Source organism: Bos indicus, chromosome 9 (genome assembly GCF_029378745.1).
Source record: "Bos indicus isolate NIAB-ARS_2022 breed Sahiwal x Tharparkar chromosome 9, NIAB-ARS_B.indTharparkar_mat_pri_1.0, whole genome shotgun sequence".
In the NCBI taxonomy this organism is placed as follows: Eukaryota; Metazoa; Chordata; class Mammalia; order Artiodactyla; family Bovidae; genus Bos; species Bos indicus.
The window spans coordinates 32439995-32459391 of NC_091768.1; the positions used below are offsets into that span (position 1 = coordinate 32439995).

A 19397-nucleotide genomic window follows, 5' to 3' on the forward strand; every position below is an offset into this window, starting at 1 on the left:
ACTCGTACACCTGCATTTAGCTGGGAGCTCAGCTGGGATCGGAACTTCGAAGGGAGCTTCTGTCACATATGTGGTGCCTTTGCTGGGGCGGCTTACTTGGCCAGGAGCTCTCTACTGTAAGGTAGTAGGAATTCTGAGATGGTAGCTTAGGACGCAAGTAGCTGAGCAAAAGTGGAAGCCGCTAGCCTTTCATGAGCTGGGCCAGAGCAGACATGGCATCACTTCTGCCACATTTTACAGGTCAGAGCAAGTCACAGGGTCAGCCCGCATACCAGGTGAAGGGACATGACACCACCTCTTGATGGGAGAAGTGGTGTAGACATATGGAAAGGAGGGAACTGATGGCAGCCTCTATGGGGACCACCTTCCACAGCTGTGTTTCCTTGGCTGGCTGGTCTAGTGAGCCTTATGGAGAACATGGACTGGTCCTTTACTGTGTATAATCAACTGGGTCCTGATTAACAAGATGGACCAAGGTATGCCACCTACAGTTTGCACCCAATATAATGCAGTTTCCATCGAGAAACCTTGGTGAATGGCTGCATCCTGTTTACTACCACCGCTTTTCCCCTCTTCTGTTTCTTTGGCTCAGTGTAAGAGGTAGTGCTGTCCAGAGGTGGCTGGGACTAATGTTGAGGAAGAGGAAATTGGCCGCCAGGAGAGTGGTCTCTCTCATCCCAGGCCAGACCCAGACACAAAGTACTTTATAAGCTGGCTGTATCATGTGTCCTCACCAGGAGAGTACATGTGCAAGGGTATTTGCATAAAGAGTCTTCATGCTTATTAGTATTTTAATTCACTTATTGTCTAAAGCTTTTCTGCAAGCATAATAAAAATTTGATCATTAGTCTTTATATGGCAGCTTCCCTAGTAGCTTAGATGGTAAAGAATTTGCCTACAATGGGTCAGGAAGATCCCCTAGAGAAGGGAATGGCAACCCACTCCAATATTCTTGCCTGGAGAATTCCACAGGCTGAGAACTAAGTGACTAAGAACACACACAGTCTTTATATAACCCAGGTGAAAGAAAATTGCAGGTAGAGACCGAGGCACAAATTGCTTTCAGGCCAGCCTGTGCCAGAATGCCGGGAAGGTTCCGGAAGTGGAGATAAGAGTACAGCACTGGCTTCACCCAGAAAAGGCCCTTCTGGTCTGTTAGCAGCTGCTCTGACCCTCCCTCAGCATCATGATTCCTTCCCTACTACACTCCCAAATCTGTGACTTTTAAAAATTTACAATTCAACAGCCAGACTGAAAAAATTCCTCAGTAAGAATGACATTTTATGTTAAAGAGGTAAATCTGTTTTTCATCCTACAGGGGAACAACGCAGGAATGACAGGAGCAGTGTTTCAAAACCCCCTTTTCTAGTGACTTGTTACTGTGGACATGTGGGAAAGAACATGTCACATGCATCACCTCAAGAATTTTTGCCTGAACTTTTACGCTTGAAAGAAAGAGCCGCTCAGTCATGTCCGATTCTTTGCAACCCGCCAGGCTCCTCTGTCCCTGGGATTCTCCAGGCAAGAATACTGAAGTGGGTTGCCATGCCCTCCTCCAGGGGATCTTCCCGAGCCAGGGATGAAACCCAGGTCTCCCGCATTGCGGGCAGATTCTTTATCATCTGAGCCCTGCGTGCTCCCTAAATACGTGAGCTTCTATTACAGAGCTTGACTTTGAGTCTGTGCCTGTGTCGAGGGAGTGAAGGATGGCAAGTGTGTCCATCAGGCCTCTTCCTGCTGGTGCGAGTGGGTTAATCATTGACCTGAGTGGGTTAATCATTGACCCGAGCCAGTGGGTTAATCATACCAGTGTTGATCTCAAAGCTGGGCACTGGGGAATAGAGAGCATGTGAGAGCCTAGCGGCTACACAGGGAGAATTTGGGGAGCACATTGGGATGATTAGCTGTTGAAGCAAAACCTTGAGAACTCTTTTCCTGGCACTTCTCTCCTATTTTGCTCACTCCCTTCATCCAGCAGTATTCTCTATTTATAAAACCCCAGCACAGCTTTCTGGGGAAAAATGGGAGATGGTTTTGTCCTGCTGATACCCAGTAAACTTGCACTTTGTCTAAAATCAGCCTCTTTATCTTCTGGTCTCCTGGCCTTTTCATGATCCAGAGCGTAGTGTTAAGGTCAGTACTCCTCCTTTGCTTCTTTTATGGTTTGAGGTAGCCGATCCTTTTCAGTCCTGTCCTGGGCCTGGCTTTGCATTTGGAGAGGATTCTTACATTTTGAGTGAGCAAAAACTCATTTGAGTACCCCTGACACATGTCAGATTCAGGAAAGGAAGGACTGTGAGTCTCAGAGCAGTGTTGTATGATAGAAAAAGGGCAGTTAGACTTATCAGATTCAAGATGACCCTCCTGGAGGGAAGGAAGGAAAACAGAAAGAGTAAGTGATGGTCTGAAAGATAGGATTCTGCCTTAAAAAATTTTTTTTTTCCCTTTTGATATTTCCTTGTAATGCAAGAATTCCTGAGCTGATCCTCACAGCAATAAAACCAGGTGGCCCGCAAAGAGGGGCATCTCCTGTGCCTCCTGCGTTGCAGGCAGATTCTTTACCACCAAGCCACTGGGGAAGCCCCTCTGCTAGTGACAGCCAGCCGCAAATGGCAGCTGCCTTACCCATCTTAAAACAGAGTGTGGAGATGTCTTTTAGGTGGTATAGTAAAGTATAGAGTTTAAATAGCAGTACCTTTAAAATTCCCATAAATTATTCAAGTTGTGGAGTGTTAACAATTATGAGCATCCCTGACCTCAATTTGATACTGAAAGTATACTAGATAGTAGTAATTTTGAAAGCTATTTGGGTTTGTTTTTGTTTTTATCTTTTTTGGTCTGACTGTGATTACAGTGAATTCAGATTTTCTGTATTGTTGTTCCCAAGTCTACTATGAGTGACTGTAACCCAAATTTAAAAAATAATTTTTTAGTGTTTTTTTTTCCTGGCTGTAAACAATAATACATTCTTTTTTTCTTTTTTTAATGTTTTTTTTTTTTTTTTTTGGCTGTGCCAGGTCTTGGTTGCCGCATATAGGACTTTTAGTTGCTTGTGACATATTAGATCTAGTTCCCTGACCAAGGACTGAACCCAGCTTCCCTGCTTTGGGAGCACAGAGTCTTAGCCACTGGACCACCAGGGAAGTTCCAATACACATTCTTTATAAAGTATTTTGAAAGTAACAATAATGAATTAATAAGGTAAAAAAATCACACACAATCTTATTTCCCAGAGAGAGCTATCATTAATGTGTTAATGTATTTAAATACATTGAAATTTAAATCCATTTAATTTTGATGTCTTCTGTTCCTTTTTCTATGATAACCCATGATTTTTAGAAAAATTTACTTATCAGCTTTTTGGTGTAGTTTCTTTTCAGATTTAGTGCATGGAAGCAGAGTCACATTGCTCCTTATACTGAAAAGGCGTTTCTAGGTTGTTAGGAAGGGCTTTCTAAGGGACCTCTCTTTGAAAAGCTGCTGTAATCCCTGTTAAAAATTGGTCCTCTGGTACTATTTCAGTTTCTAATATGCCCAAGGTTTAAGACGAATGTCACAAGGTCAACTCCGTCATTCTCAGCAGGTCAGTAGGTTTCAACTCTGTATCAATCTGATGAAGAGTGGCTGCCCAGAACAGATGCTGAAACGTGTGGGCTTGGCAGGAAAGAGGTCATGGCTGCCTGGGGGAGGCCTGCCACGAGGGTGACTGCTGGAGGGGGCAGGGGGTGCCAAGCACAGAGGAATCATAGTCTCTTTACTCTTGAGGAAGGTCATTTTTTAGATGCACTAAAATTCAGTACCTCATTTAATTAAAGAGGTTTGAGGCGGTCATAATCTCTAGTCTTTCCCTTTGGTTCAGCTCTGCAGACTGGCTGCAAAATAGCTCGAGCCACTTTTCTTGGTCAGTAGTCAGCTACTGTGCACATAGCCACCAGGTTGTCTTGTAGGTGAACATTTAACACAGGAGAAAAGACTGACCTTCCAACAATCTGATGAATGAAACAGACTTTCAGAGAGATCTGAAAATATAGACAAACCTGCTCTTTGATTTTCTTTATTTTACTACACTTGTAGGTTAAATTAGTATGATTATCAGAACCCTTGTATTCTATCCTGGTGAAAAAGGATAATTTCCTCCTGCTGCTCTAAGAGATGGTGTGTGGTATTAGCCTGGAATTATGTTGGACTTAAACCCTTAGATGGCATCTCAGAGAATAAAGAAAGGAAAAGATTAAAGCAATACATATTTTCCTTGTATGCTTCAGGTTACAGAATTGGAGTGTGGACCAATCTCAGCCGCAGGCCGTGGAAGCAGAGACGATTCCAGGATCCCTGGGAGGTGATGCCCGGAAAGAATCAAACTTCAGAACATCGACGCAGCAGGAAGTAAACTGTAGCGCGCATCGGTTCTCTATTGGAGGCAGTTTCGGGGGAAGCCCACTTCTCGGTCCCTCTTCCCATCTGGGGCCTAAAGGACCAGCAAGTGGAAAGCATTCAGAGGAGCACAGAAATAGCCAGGATGGCAGTTTGGACTGGTTTGATTCAGTGGCAACTCATCCGATTGAACCTAAAAACACTGCTCCTGTGTCTCCTAGTCCCAAAACAAGTAGGGGGGCAATGGCTTTGAAAATCTGCAACAACAGATCTCAGGGTAAGGAGGATACGGAGGCAGGCCAAAGGAGCAAATTGGAGACTGAACCACTTCCAGCAGCAGGAGAGACAGAAACTCCACTGAGGCCAGGCAACCGTGAGGGTGAAAGGCCAAGAAAGGCCGCCACGGTTTCTGAAGCAGCCGTATCTGCTGATGAACCCGACTCGGTGCTGACTCATCACGTCCCCAGGAAACTGCACAAGCTGCACAAGGCTAGGGCCCAGGAGTTGTGCAGGAATCCCACCAGGCCACCCTTGCAACCCACAAGCCCTTCTCATCCTCAGCCCACTCCTATCCAGAGCCCGGAGAGAGCGCTGGAAACTCCCAAAAGAAAGAGACAGAAGTCACACGCTCAGGCGCAAGAGCCCCACCAGGAAAGTGTTGAGAGTCTGGGTGCCCCTGTGGCCAAACTGGCAAAATTCACTTTCAAACAAAAGTCAAAACTGACCCATTCCCCTGAAGACCGTGGCCCTGTATCTCCTGGCACCAGTAAACCAGTAGTTCAGAGTCCTGAAAATCCCCAGCGCAGAGCAAAAAGAGGAGCAGCTCTGCCTGGGAAGGGCCCAGAAAAGCTGGCCTCCAGAATTAGAAGCTCGGCTCAGCCACAGGATGAGACAAGGGGGGTATCACCGCAGCCACCCTACAAAGACAGACCAGAAGAGAAGAGGGAACGCGCCCCTGCAAAGGGAACTGTCCAGCCTGAGTTAGAGCTTGGTAACGACATGGGGCGTTTCTGTCTTGCTAGTGAAAGAGTCAGAAAGGAAGAGGTTTCGTGCAGTAATAAAAGCAGCAAGGTTCATGCTTGCACGTTAGCCAAATTGGCAAACTTCTCCTTTACTTCCCCCTCTGAATCCAAATCAGAATCCCCTCCTCCTCCTCAAAGTAAGAACCCGAGTGAGGGTGGCCCCAGCTGTGTGGCCACAGCTACAGCGCTTGGCAGGAAGAGGAAGACTTTTCAGCTGGACACATCCACCGAGAAACTAAGTCTTTCCAAAACATCTCTCTTCACTTTACCAGAACTAGATGATGAACCATTAGATTTTGATTGGGATGAGGAAATGAGAAAAAAGCCATAATCATGAAAAGCTTTCTGGTCAAGTTTCACCCTCCCCCACCAAAGCCACCCCCTCCAGGACATCAGTGTGCCATTTACAGATGGGGGCACCATTCTGAATGCCCCCCCCCAGCCCCCGCCATCAGGTTTTGTAAATTCAGGTTTATCCTCATGTCGTGAAAAGCTGTACAGTCGTTGTAGGTCACTGTGACACCAGCACATGAATTGCATTAATTAACAACTGTGCCTTGATTTTGCAAACATTGTACTTGTATTCCTAAAATGTTTCGTTGTGTTTTGTTTGGGTTTGATATATTTTTTAAGGGGGTGGGTTTTCCTGAGACCCCTTCTTTCATTCCCTCAGGAACAAAGGCCACGAAGGTAACGCTCATAAAGCTAACAAGTCAGATGAACTCTTTTTCTGTTGTTTTTTTTTGTTTTTCACCCAAGATGTCCTGAGTATGGTAAATATTATTATGATTTGCGAGAATCATGTGATTTTTCTGAATTTTTTTATGTTTATTCTCATGTGTCATATTAAATATTATTGAAGCTTTTGTTTCTCCAAGAGGCCTTCTCACAATTCCATGGTAGACTTAAAGATCTGGCAGCTGGTCAAAGAGATGCTTTCTTGGGATATTGACCTGAGTTTTCCTTTCTCTCTTGAGCCAATAATTTATGCTTCAGATTCTTTTTTATGTCTTGGGGACTTACCTTCAATACAATTTAAATCCTATGGTTGGAAGAAGAGGGTGTATGGTAATCTCAGTCATATATCATGGCACCCATCCAAGTGGTTAATATGGAAATGTGATTCCTACTAAGTTATGATTCATTTGTCTTTAAACCCAAACAACAACTGGTAGGAACAGACAACTCAAGCTTTGTCTTAAATGCTTTTAGAATAACTTCTTCCTTTAGATTCTAGCAAGGATTCCATAATTACAAACTTTCTGTCCTGGAGTTTGAATTTGGAAAATGGTAATAGATTCTTTCGTTGTCTGAGGGACTTTCGGCATGAGGAATACTGAAAGCTGTATGTACTTAGTTTAATGATCATTTCATTGAATTCATACAGAAAAAAATTTAAGAATCTCAATTTTTCTTGAGCATTTAAATATTAATTCCAAAATAGACTAATTAAATTTTCTGAAAGATTTTAAACAATGACTACAAATTTAGTATGGGTGAGTCTTTTGAGATCATCAGACAAGTTAAGCAGCTTAAAGACATACCTAAGCAGTAATTATAAAAGTTGTTGTTGTACATTCACTTAAACCTATCCTAAAACATCAAGACTATCGTTTAGGTAATTTCTTATTTCTGTACTTTTACTGACTTCCTAGTGTAGTATGATTCTTAATGTGATATCTTCCTCATCTCTCTCTATTAGTACTTCTGTGGGCTTTAGCATTCTTACTAGAACTAAAGGAAAAAGAAAGGATCTGGGTTGTTAAGCGGTTGATTAGCCAGGACATGGTCTGATTGTGAAAACAAGGCAATTCAAACCCGAGCCAGACTGATGAGCTGACTTGTTTTTTTCTTGGTAGACTTTTAAGTCCCTTTCTTATAAATTTTTGTCTTTGAGACTTGGTATCTCTTGCAGTAATGATGTATTAAGCTAGACATGACTGATAGTACCTAACCTATTGATTTGCCGTTAGGGTATTTTGATCTGTTTTTGTCATTTAATGTGGTTGTATGCTAGAGCCTTCATTTCTGTCTTGATTCTAGAGCACTTAGTTTCATATAGTTAACTTGTCTCTTCAGGACACAGTAATTCTTATTTTAAAAGGCAGTGTGGAATTGTCTGTCTTCCTTAGCTACTGTACATGACCATCTATGCCATCTTCTGCTGATTATTATCTGTACTCACCATATGTCCTCTAATTGTGCTAATAAATCCACCCTACTTCTTTTCAGCACCTTCCTCTGCCGGGATCATTTGCTCAAGTTACAAGTTCCATTGTTTATTCTTCAGTGCTTAGGCAGCAAGTAGGAACTATGTATGTAAATATTATAAACCGATACAATCATTAAAGAATAAACTACTCAATATGAATGCTCCCCTACTTATTAAAAAATCAGCCTCTGTCACAGCTGACTTTTGTGTTATGACCTTCACAGCTTGGTCAATGGGAAGTCCCTGTATGTTGACACTGAGGTCCTTTTAGGACTCTGACTTTCCTAAAAGCATCTATGCTATTTGAAAAGAACAGCATGTTCCAGACCCATTTGAGTTCTTTTCCTACCTCAGCTCATAGAATCCGCTGCCCTGAGGCACTGTTCCTTAGAGACAAGTGATATTAAATGCGGAACCCCGGGCTTCAGGGCTGCGTGGGGAGGTCAGCACTACCCCTGCTCTGTGGTCCTTTAGTTTCAGAGCTGAAAATGTTTAGCGTCCCGGGGCCGTGTTTTATCCTGCTGTGTCCTCCTTCTTTTATACTGTATGATTTCACGACAACTATGGTATTTTTTCTTATATGGTATTTAATGTGTGTACCAAGGAAAAACAGGTGTCTCCGGGGAAATATGTACAGTCTCAAAAATCATATTTGTATTCAATAAAGGAAATAAAGGAAAGTATAAAAATAACCTTTATTTCTGATCAGCATGTCAGGCTATATTTTTTTTTCAGGCCAGTGGACTCTTTAGAAAGATTTTTAATAATATAAAATTATTTAAACATAATAAAAGTTGTACCTAATTTTCTTTATCAGAGGACTAACCCAGAATCTTAATTCTATTATAACTATATAAAAGGAATGAGTTTTCTGACATATTAAAGATTCACTTTTCAGTGTATATGTGGTATTCTAAGATTTATAACAGGGACTTCATTATTATAATTTTTAGCATTTCTTAGAAATACAGACAAAACAAGCATATTATTCTGATATCTTTAATTCTTTGGCTTAATTCAACCAAACATTACACTTTTTTGAAGACATAGCAAAACTTTAATAATAGAGATGTACTCTTGATTGTCAAATGTTAATTCTGACAAACCTACATATTCTTTGGGTCTTCTCAGGTGGCTCAGAGGTAAAGAACCTGCCTGCAGTACAGGAGATGCAGGAGACACCAGTTCATTCCCTGGATTGGGATGATCTGGAGAAAGACATGGCAACCCACTCCAGTATTTCTTGCCTGGGAAATCCCATGGACAGAGGAGCCTGGAAGGCTACAGTCCGTAGGGTCACAAAGAGTCGGACACTACTGGAGCAATTGAGCCACACACACATCTTTGTGTTTACTGTATTTGATTTCTCTGCCTTCTAGTGCCAAGCTGCAGGTGGAATTTCTGGAAGACCAATTCTAGAGAAAAGTCAGGTCAGCCGCAAGGAAGATCCCTAGAGCTCACTTTTAGCCAGTCCACACACAGCATTTGGGTGTTCAAAACCTACCGACCCCAGAGGTCTAAGTCTATAGGGACTACCTGGGACCAGGCTGACCTGTCAGATGCAGCCTGTCAGACACCCTCGTTTCAAATGTAAAAAACTCCAAATGTGGAAGGCAAGGCCAGTGCGTACTCCTCAGAGTTGAAATTACGTTTTCCGTGTCTGCTTTCCATATTGTTAACATTCAAGAAGGGTGAAAGACGACCACTGGCTCACGTTGGTGCTGTCTCTCTGGTAGAGGTCTCACTGTCTAGGTCCCATCTTGCAAGTGGTGAAGACCCCCCCCACCAGGTGTACTGGGGAGCATTACCCCAATTCATTCCCTTCACTGTGCTCGGGGGACACACACAGGAAACTGTGATAACTGTCCCCCATGACACATTCTTCTCTTGTTCTTACATCAGTTCCACTGTCGTTCTTCCCTCTTAAAGGCTTAAAAATGCATCTAAAAGTAATGTTTGTAAAAGTGAACTTGACAGAAAAACTCAAGTATTAATAAATAGTTCATGTGTCTATGTGAATACCCAGATGCATGATATCCACCAAGAAGAAAAATAGGATATACCACACTCGGCCTGATCTCACAAGGAGTAGGGTGTAAGTCATTTATCTTGTGAATGTGAACGCTTTTTAGGCCACTCTTTTTAATGTGTTGTTCTTACCTGATGGTGCTAATCATGAAGAACCCATCTGCCAATGCAGGAGACATAAGAGTTGCAGGTTCAATCCCTGGGTTGGGAAGATCCCCTGGAGGAGGGCATAGCAATATCCCACTCCAATATCCTAGCAATATTGGGCAATATTACCACTCCAATATCCTCGCCTGGAGAATCCCATGGACAGAGGAGCCTGGAGGTCTGTGGCCCATTGGGTTGCAAAGAATTGTACGCAACTGAGCTACTGAACAACAACAACTTTATGTTTGGTTGGCACCTTAAGTCAACTGAATTGAACCACCAGAAAGCAAGTATTTGCATCAGGCACACTTTTGTATGAGGACAAACTTGTTTTAAGACTTCCGTAATAAACCTGTGTTGAAAGCCTGCTTAGTATTTCAGATCTCACTTTTCAGTGCCCGCTGATACATCAAGGAGACTGGTTGCACAGCAAAATTGGGAATCTGGTGAACTGGGTTCTTGGACTGAATGGTCACTAAGCAGAAGTATCTCACTTGATTTGGCATAGCTGACTCTCCCCTCCATGAAATCCTTTGTCGCTTGGCCTCCAGGACATCACATGCCTGTGGTTTTCCTTGCTAACCTCTTCCGGTCTCCTCAGATTTCTGCTCCTTACCTAGTTTCTCCTTCTCACTCAGACTTTTAATGCTCTTTTCTATCTGCACCCCACCCCTTGTTATCCTCATTGAATCTTAGAGCTCCCCAAGCCTATCGATTAGCCAGTGATTCCTTCCCTGAACTCCAGACTCCTCTATCCAGCTCCTGGTCAGTGTATCTCCACCTCAACATAGTTCAAATAATACTCCTGATCTTGTCCCCGTCATATATGGTCATTTCCCAGATTTATCCATCTTGGTAAACTAGAGATTCCATCCTTCCAGTTGCTTAAGCCAAAAACTTGAGTCATCCTTGACAATTTACTTTCTCTTGCACCTCATGCCTCATCTGTTAGCAAATCCTGTGCAATCTACTGAAAATATATATATCAAAATCTACACTTCTCACCACATTGCTGCTGTCACACCAGTCCAAGTCACTTTCTCTGCTGCTCTGCCTCCCTACAGGCTATTCTCAGCGCAGCAACCAGACTGAACCTGTCAGATACTATTACTTCTTACCTCAAACCCTCCAGCAGCTCCCATTTCATCCCGAATAAAAGCCAAACTCTTTATAATAGAATAATGATCTCTAAGGCCCTGCACACCTGGTGACTTGCTGCCTTTTTGACATGCAAACATTGACCTTGCTGGTTCCTATAATTTTCCAGACCTGAAGCGGCCCCGGGGCTTTTTCACTTGCTCCTCTATCTGTAGAGTGCTTTTTTCTGAAGGAACTCCTCACTTCCTTCAGGATTCTGCTCAAATGCCACTTCAGTGAAGCCTACCTGTTCACATGGCAAAAACATTCTTCCTCTTACTTAATTTTTCCATAGCATTTTTATCCTCTAACACAGCGTAACATTTACTCATGTCGTTTACTGTCCACAGGTGCTAACCTCAGGGGAGGGAAATCAAGAGTGGAGAGTAGAGGAGAAAGACCGTGAGTATCATTTGTTACCTCCAGACCAGCTGTTGGGCGGGTGGAGAGTGGGGGGGCGTCTGTGGCTTGTACTACAGCTGGCACAACAGCTACCCCAAGGTTGATGGACTTGGGGGACTCTGCTGACATCTTCCCAGACCTCATTTTTTGTAGAGGCCAGACTGATGAATGAGATGGAAATTAACAGGGATCGCCACTCTGCTTCCTTTAGGTCTTCAGGGTTGTTGCTGCTGCTGCTGCTAGGTCGCTTCAGTCGTGTCTGACTCTGTGCGACCCCATAGATGGCAGCCCACCAGGCTCCCCCGTCCCTGGGATTCTCCAGGCAAGAACACGAGTGGGTTGCCATTTCCTTCTAGTTTCTGCTGTTGCCTCAGGATGGTTGTAATTTGCAGTCTGGCTTAGAGGGAAAGTAGAGGTGCAGTGCCAGAGACTCGCACTTACCCTTCCCCACTTCTAAAAAAAATATTTTTTATTTTTGGCCGTGCTGAGTCTTTGTTGCCGCGTGCAGGCTTTTCTCTAGTTGCAGTGAACCGGGGCTACTCTCTCGATGCGGTGGCTTCTCTTGTTGCAGAGCACTGGCTCTAGGCACCCGGGCTTAAGTAGCTGTGGTTTATGGGCTCTGGCGGAGAAGGCAGTGGCACCCCACTCCAGTACTCTTGCCTGGAAAATCCCATGGACGGAGGAGCCTAGTAGGCTGCAGTCCATGGGGTCGCTAAGAGTCGGACACGACTGAGCGACTTCACTTTCACTTTTCACCTTCATGCATTGGAGAAGGCAATGGCAACCCACTCCCGTATTCTTGCCTGGAGAATCCCAGGGACAGCAGAGCCTGGTGGGCTGCCGTCTATGGGGTCGCACAGAGTCGGACACGACTGAAGCGACTTAGCAGCAGCAGCAGCAGCAGCAGCAGCAGAAGCATGGGCTCTGGAGGCTCAGTAGTTGTGGCACACAGGCTTAGTTGCTCTGTGGCACATGAGATCTTCCCCTATCAGGGATCAAACCTGTGGCCCCTGCATTGCAAGAGGGATTCTTCACCACTAGACCTCCGGGGAAGCCCTCTTCCCCACTTTTTATTCACAGGCCAAGGAACCAACATGGATATGTGGATATTCTGGCAACTTCCAAGTATTATCTATTTCAATTATTCCAGGGCCAAAAGGGAAACGGCAAACCTTGATGCTGAGTGGAGAGTGTAAAGGTCAGCAGGCTGCTCTCCTCCCCTTTTTTGTGTGTCCTTGAGACGGATGATTATCCCGAGGGGAGCGCTAAGGTTGATGTTAGCACATGGAGGGACCGCCTTCCAGGTGTGGCCCAGATGGCAGTGTGTTTGCACATGATGCTGAAACAGGATGTAGTCAACGCTGCCAGGAGTTCTGGGCTTTCCCCACATGGCACATAGCTCTGTCCAAGTCTCTTGGCTCGGAGGAGAAGTAGCCTTTTGTGTCTGGTCAACAGTAACTGAGAAGCACTGGGAAAGGAAGAGAGAGAGAGATGGGGGAGTATAGACAAATGGCCATCCTTCCCTCAGATGTCTTAAGTGTCTCATTCAACAAATATTTATTGAGCATCAACTATGTGCCAGGAACTCTTCTAGGAACTGAGGGTACATCAGTAAGTAAAACAAACACAAACCCCTGCCTTCATGCAGCTTACATTCCAATGAGGGTAGACCCTATCATTAACCCTGTTTATAGATGGGCATGATCAGAGGGACTGTGTTAATTTTTCAGGGTCACACAGCCAACAAATGGCTTCTGGAGGAGTAACTGTTGGATTTCAAAATCTGTGTCCCATCAACTGTATCATGACTGCTCCCAAAAGAAATGTGACTGTGTCAGGGCAAGGCCAAAGTCATAAGGGTCTAGTTCATTTCCCATTTAGTCATCACGTGCTTTCAGAAAAAAGAGTGTGGGCAGCCCTCTTCTCGGAGAAGGCAGTGGCACCCCACTCCAGTACTCTTGCCTGGAAAATCCCATGGACGGAGGAGCCTGGCGGGCTGCAGTCCACGGGGTCACTGGGAGTCGGACAGGACTAAGCGACTTCACTTTCACTTTTCACTTTCATGCACTGGAGAAGGAAATGGCAACCTACTCCAGTGTTCTTGCCTGGAGAATCCCAGGGACGGGGGAGCCTGATGGGCTGCTATCTGTGGGGTCGCACAGAGTCGGACACAACCGAAGCGACTCAGCAGCAGCAGCAGCCCTCTTCTAAATGGGCGGTGATCCAGGGCTGCGGTGCTGGGCTGAGGGCAGGTCCCTTTCCTCAACCAGCAGACCTGGGCAGCTGCTCCATATCCAAGGCAGGGGACTCCTCCACGCCTCAACCCCGGTTCAGCACCTAAGTCAGTGCAGGAACACTGCAGGCAGCTGCACAGCCAGGGGGCCATCACTTGCTGGGCTCTGGGCCGCGTAGAGCGCACCGAGAAGGCTGCCATGAAGGACAGTTAGGTGCAGCCTGGCCACAGGTCCCTTTTCGTGTTCCATCAAATCCAGTCGCCCAACCCTAGATAACCTTCCACAAGGGGTTACTGTTTGTCTGTTTCCTGTGCTTATTTGCTTTGAACGAAGGTGACAAGCGCTGTGTGTTAGTGACTTCAGCCATGTCTGACTCTTTGCTACCTGTAGCCTGCCGGGCTCCTCTGTCCTTGGAATTCTCCAGGCAAGAATACTGGAGTGGGTTGCCATTTCCTTCTCCAGGGGATCTTCCTGCATTGCATGCAGGTTGTTTACCATCTTTACCACCAGGGAAGCCCTAGTTCCCTGACAAGGCCTGATGATGATGATGATTTAGTTGCTAACTTGTGTCCAACTCTTGCGATCCCATGGACTGTAGCCCACCAGGCTCCTCTGTCCATGGGCTTCTCCAGGCAAGAATACTGGAGTGGATTGCCATTCCCTTCTCCATGGGATCTTTCTGACCCAGGGATCGAACCCAGGTCTCCTGCATTTCAGGCAGATTCTTTAGCTCCCACTTCTTTAGCTTCCCTCTTAGCTCTCACTGAGCGAAGAGGGAAGCCCCTGACAAGGGCTCGTCCCCTGGAAAGTTGGTTCTCTCTCCTGCTCACACCACTAGGGGGCATGAAGGATCTCTGACGGAGGAACTAAAAAGGCTGGAATCCTAAATTCAACTGCAGAAGCCAGATACCTGCCTGCATTTCACTCTCATGATGAAAACGTTTCTTCCAAAATCAGCCTTCTCGGGCACTTCCAGCCGACACACAGCCCAGCTGAAAGGTGGGCCAGAGTGGACGGGGGCGCTTCAGGGGGCACCCCATTCAATCATATGGAACAGGCTCCATCTTCTGAAAATGTGAACCTGAAGAGGTGCAGCAGGCCTTTGAAACCCTCTGAGCCATGAGGTCAGAGCTCATGTTATAGAAGTACATACTCTGAAAGAATATACGTTTGGTAATATGCTTCCTTTGGGAGATGGGGACAGGCAGGCAGATTCTAATCCAAGAGGTTCTCAGATTTTTGTTAATCAGAAGCTTTAAAAAAAAATGCCTAGAATCTCCCAAGCAATCGTCTGCATTATTTTTTTGTTGTTGTTGAGGTATAATTAACATATAGCATACTGGTAAGTTTAAGGTGTATAGCATGTTGCCTTGATACATTTATGTAGTGTGTGATTACCACCATTACGCTGGCCACATAATTATCATTTTATTTTTGTGGTGAGAACAATTAAAATCTAATCTCTTAGCAACTGTCAAGTATATAAAACTATATTTTTATTGGAGTATCGATTTACAGTGTTGTGTTAGTTTCAAGTGTGCAGCGAAGTGAAACATACATCTGCTTTTTTTTTTAGATTCTTTTCCTATATAGGTCATTACAGAGTACTGAGTAGAGTTCCCTGCACTATATAGTAGGTCGTTATTAGTTATCTATTTTATATACAATAGTACGTATATGTCAATTCCAGTCTCCCAGTTTCTCCCTCCCTCAACTTATCCCCTGTAACCATAAGTTTGTTTTCTACATCTGTAACTCTGTTCTATAGATAAGTTCCTTCATACCCTGTTTTTAGATCTCTCATATAAGTGATATCATATGATATTTGTCTTTCTTTGTCTTACTTCACTCAGTATGGCATTGTGTAGATCATACTATAATATTATTGATTGTAGTCACCATGCTGTGCCTTCTCCAGAACTTATTCATCTTCTATCTGTAAGTCTGTAGCCTTTCTCCAATCTCTCCCCATTTCCTGCACTCCCCAGCCCCTGGTAACCACCTTTCTACTCTTTGTTTTTATGAGTTCAGCTTTTTTAGATTCCACATGTAAGTGATATCATTACAATGTTCGTCTTTCTCGTTCTGGCTTATTTCACTTAGCATAAGGCCCTTGAGTTTCATCCGTGTTAATCAAAAACAGCAGGATGTCTTTTCTCTTGGATGAATAATATTCCATTGTATATGTGTACATCTTCTTTATTCTTCCATTGATAAATGTTAGTTACTTCCATATCTTAGTCACTGTGAATAGTGCTGTTTTGAACATGGTGGTACAGGTCCTATTTTTATTTCCCTTGAATATATACCCAGAAATGGAATTGCTGGGTCATACAGTAGTTCCATTTTTAGTGTTTTGAGGAACCTCCTCTGTTTTCCATTGTTACAGCACCAATTTACATTCCCACCAATGGTGCACAGCAGTTGGTTCCTTTTTCTCCCAATCCCTATTAACACTTGTTAATCTCTTGTTTTAATTTATGATAACCATTCGAATAGATGTGAAGTGATCTCTCATTGTGGTTTTGATTTGCATTTTCCTAATGAGTAGTGATGTTGAGCACCTGTTCATGTACCTACTGGCCATCTGTGTCTTCTTTGGAGAAATGTTTGGTCAGCTTCTCGATTTTTAAATCAGATTGTTTGTTTTTTTCTACTGAGTTGTATGAATTCTTTATATATTTTGGATATTAATCCCTTATCAGGAATATGATTTACAAATATTTTTACCCATTTGGTAGGTGGCCTTTTCATTTTGTTGATGGTTTCTTTTGCTGTGTGGAAGCTCTTTAGTTTGATGTGGTCCTGCTTGCTTATTTTTGCTTTTGTTGCTATTGCTTTTGGTGTCAAATCCAAAAATAATCATTGCAGAGGCCTAAGTCAAGAAGCTTGCTCAGTCACTCAGTCATGTCCAATTCTTTGTGACCCCACAGGCTAGCCCATCAGTCTCTTCTGTCCATGGAATTCTGCAAGCAAAAATACTGGAATGGGTTGCCATTTCCTCCTCCAGGGGATCTTCCCCACCCAGGGATCGAACTTGCATCTCTTGCATCTCCTGCATTAGTAGGGATATCCTTTACCACTGAGCCACCTGGGAAGCCCAAGCCCAATCTTTTCTTGTAGGAGTTTTACGTTGGTATGGGTTTAGCACCAGGGTATTAGGAGTGCTTGCAGACCAGTTGGGGGTCCTCTGGTAAGGTAGCTCATGAGCAGGCTTCCTACTAGAGTCTAGAACATAGTAGGAACCGTGCCCCTTTAACGCCCTCTGATATTCTTATCTGTCTCTTTCCCAGTCTTCCCTCCTCCACCCCCGATCATGGCACTCTTGCTTCAGGACTCAGGGTGCTGCTCTGGAGAGATTGTTTCTTGAGCAGCGTCCAGCACAGCTGGGATAGCCAGGTGCTCGCTCATCACTCTCCTGGTCCCCCTGTGGAGGGATTCCTGGCCTCTTCCATCTCCAAGCTGGGCTACCTTGGAAGCAAGGAGTGATTTTTTTTAAAAAAATAATCATCTCCATTCATGACACCAAGGGGATCAAGATGTTCTTCACATCTTTATAGTACGTTTATCCAGCATTCATTTCCCTTATGAGGAAAATGTATAAGCAGTCTTTAAGCATTTTAAGGAAAAGGCTTGAAATAATTGTAACAAACATTTAAAAAGGGTTTTTATTTATAAAGTACTTATTTACTCTTCATAGAAAGCCCCCTGAGGTAGGTATCATTATTAGTCCATTTTATAGACAGAGGAACTAAAGGCCAGAGAATTTCAGTGACTTGCCCAAAGTCACACAGAGGAAAGTGGAAAAGCTGAAATCTGAACCCAGATGGTCTGGCTCTGGAAGCAGTCTTTAGCCATACACTCAATGCCTCTCCCCACAAATGTCACCACATCCTCATAGTCAGGGACTGAATTGCATCCCCTCAAATTTTATATGTCGAAGTCCTAACCCCGAGTACCTTGGAATGTGACTGTATTTGGAAAAAGGGCCTTATAAGAGGTGATTATGCTCAGACAGGTCCATTAGGGTGGGCCCTAATCCAGTCTCACAGGTGTCCTCCTAAGAAGGGGGCAATCTGACACCAATGCGGAAGTCACAGGTCACAGAGCCCTTAGAAGAAACCAATCCTACCAGCACTTTGATCTCAAATTTCTAGTCTCCAGAATTTCAAGAAAATGCATTTCTGTGGTTTCAGCCACCCAGTCGGTGGCACTTCTTTACAGCAGCCCTGGCAAAATAATACCCTCATAGACCCATGAGTGAGAAGACGCTCAGGGGCTTCCCTGGTGGCTCAGTGGTAAAGAATTGGCCTGCCAATGCAGGAGACATGAATTCAACCCCTGATCCAGGAAGATCCCACACTCCACAGAGCAAGCGAGCCCGTGCACCACAACTATTGAGCCTGTGCTCTGGGGCCCGGGAGCCACAACCACTGAAGCCCGCGTGCCCTGGAGCTCATGCTTCCAACTAGAGCAGCCACCACATGGAGAAGCTCACACACTGAGACAAGGAGTAGTCCCCGCTCACCACAGCTAGAGAAAAGCCCGTGAGCAGCAACAAAGACCCATCCCAGCCAAAAATAAGTAAATAAAATTATATTTTTTTTTAAAAAAGAAGTGAGAGAAGGGGGAGGCAAAATAGAAATCTTCTAAGTAAATTCCCCTCCTCCTTTAAAAAAAATATGCATTTTATTAGATAAGAGAAGCTTTAATTGGATCATGTTTTAAAGTAATTCATTTTATTAAGTTAATAAATGGGCATTCTCATAATGGGAGTAAAATAAAGCAGCCACAGCCTCCATTCATATTAGGTAGTGTCATAGACAGGAAAGGGCAGCGTAATTAAGGCCAAAGCATGCTTGCTAATTGGCTGTCATCCCCTCCAGTGAGCCTACCGAGGGAAGCCATAAACAATTAGAGAGCATGGATTTATTGATGGACGATGAGGTAAGCGGGGCGTTAAGTGCACAGCATTTCCTTAGAGGGCGACAGTACTTCATTAATAATGAATTCCGTCTTTCCTCATGTCTTCTGAGTTTCCCACTAATACTGGAATTATTGGTGTGAAACATGAGGCCTTCCAGCAATTATAGGCAATTGAGAGATTCTTAGAAAGTGTAATAGTACATTCCAGGGGAAAACTAATTTCCAGCATACTTACTTTTTCTCTAATGAATTTCAACCCGCATGTATTTAGTACTGACTACCTGTGAGCTGGTGCCAGCAGCTCTGGTGGTTTCACTGTGTCCAGGATTCTGGAAAATGTATAGCCTGAGGCTCTTCGAAGGTCTGTTTTCTGAGAAATAAATTAGGGAGCATCTAGTCATAGGTCCAAATTGTTTTAAGACTGAAAAACTCTGTTTGTAGATTCGAAAAATTTTCAAACTTTGACCAAGTTGTCACATTTCCCATTGCTACTTCATGTAAGTAAGTGAAAGTCGCTCAGTAGTGTCTGACTCTTTGCGACCCCATGGACTACACAGTCCATGGAATTCTCCAGGCCAGAATACTGGAGCGGGTAGCCTTTCCCTTCTCCAGGGGATCTTCCCACCCCATGGATTGAACGCAGGTCTCCCACACTGCAGGCAGATTCTTTGCCAGCTGAGCCATTCATACTTTATAGAGCCATATTTTTCTTGTTTTGAAAAGTTTAAAATCAAGTAGTTTAATGAAATGTTTCATTTTTTTGTTAAGTATTGTCTCATTTCTCTATGTACCTGAGAGTCTAGAGTCTCCTTTTACTGACTTTTTCTTTCTAGCCTTGAACATTGAAAGGCATCAATATTTTCTGTAGATGAATGGAGGGGTGACCTGATGGACATTTCTGGGAAACTCATCTGG

The 19397-nt window shown here is 44.1% G+C and overlaps 1 protein-coding gene across 6 annotated transcripts in view; it reads left to right on the top strand.

Annotated features, from left to right (window-relative positions):
- Positions 1-19397, top strand: part of MCM9 (minichromosome maintenance 9 homologous recombination repair factor) — a 132048-nt gene that overhangs the window by 88681 nt on the left and 23970 nt on the right. For 3 of the 6 annotated variants that reach the window (XM_070795904.1, XM_070795907.1, XM_070795905.1), the window contains exon 13: positions 11271-11322. In XM_070795904.1, coding sequence (XP_070652005.1) covers positions 11271-11277 — 7 coding nt within the window. In that variant the 3' untranslated portion in view covers positions 11278-11322. Of the gene's footprint in view, positions 1-1318; positions 1536-4265; positions 8301-11270; positions 11323-19397 lie in introns of those variants that run through there. The other 3 variants (XM_070795901.1, XM_070795902.1, XM_070795903.1) reach the window with 2 other exon arrangements.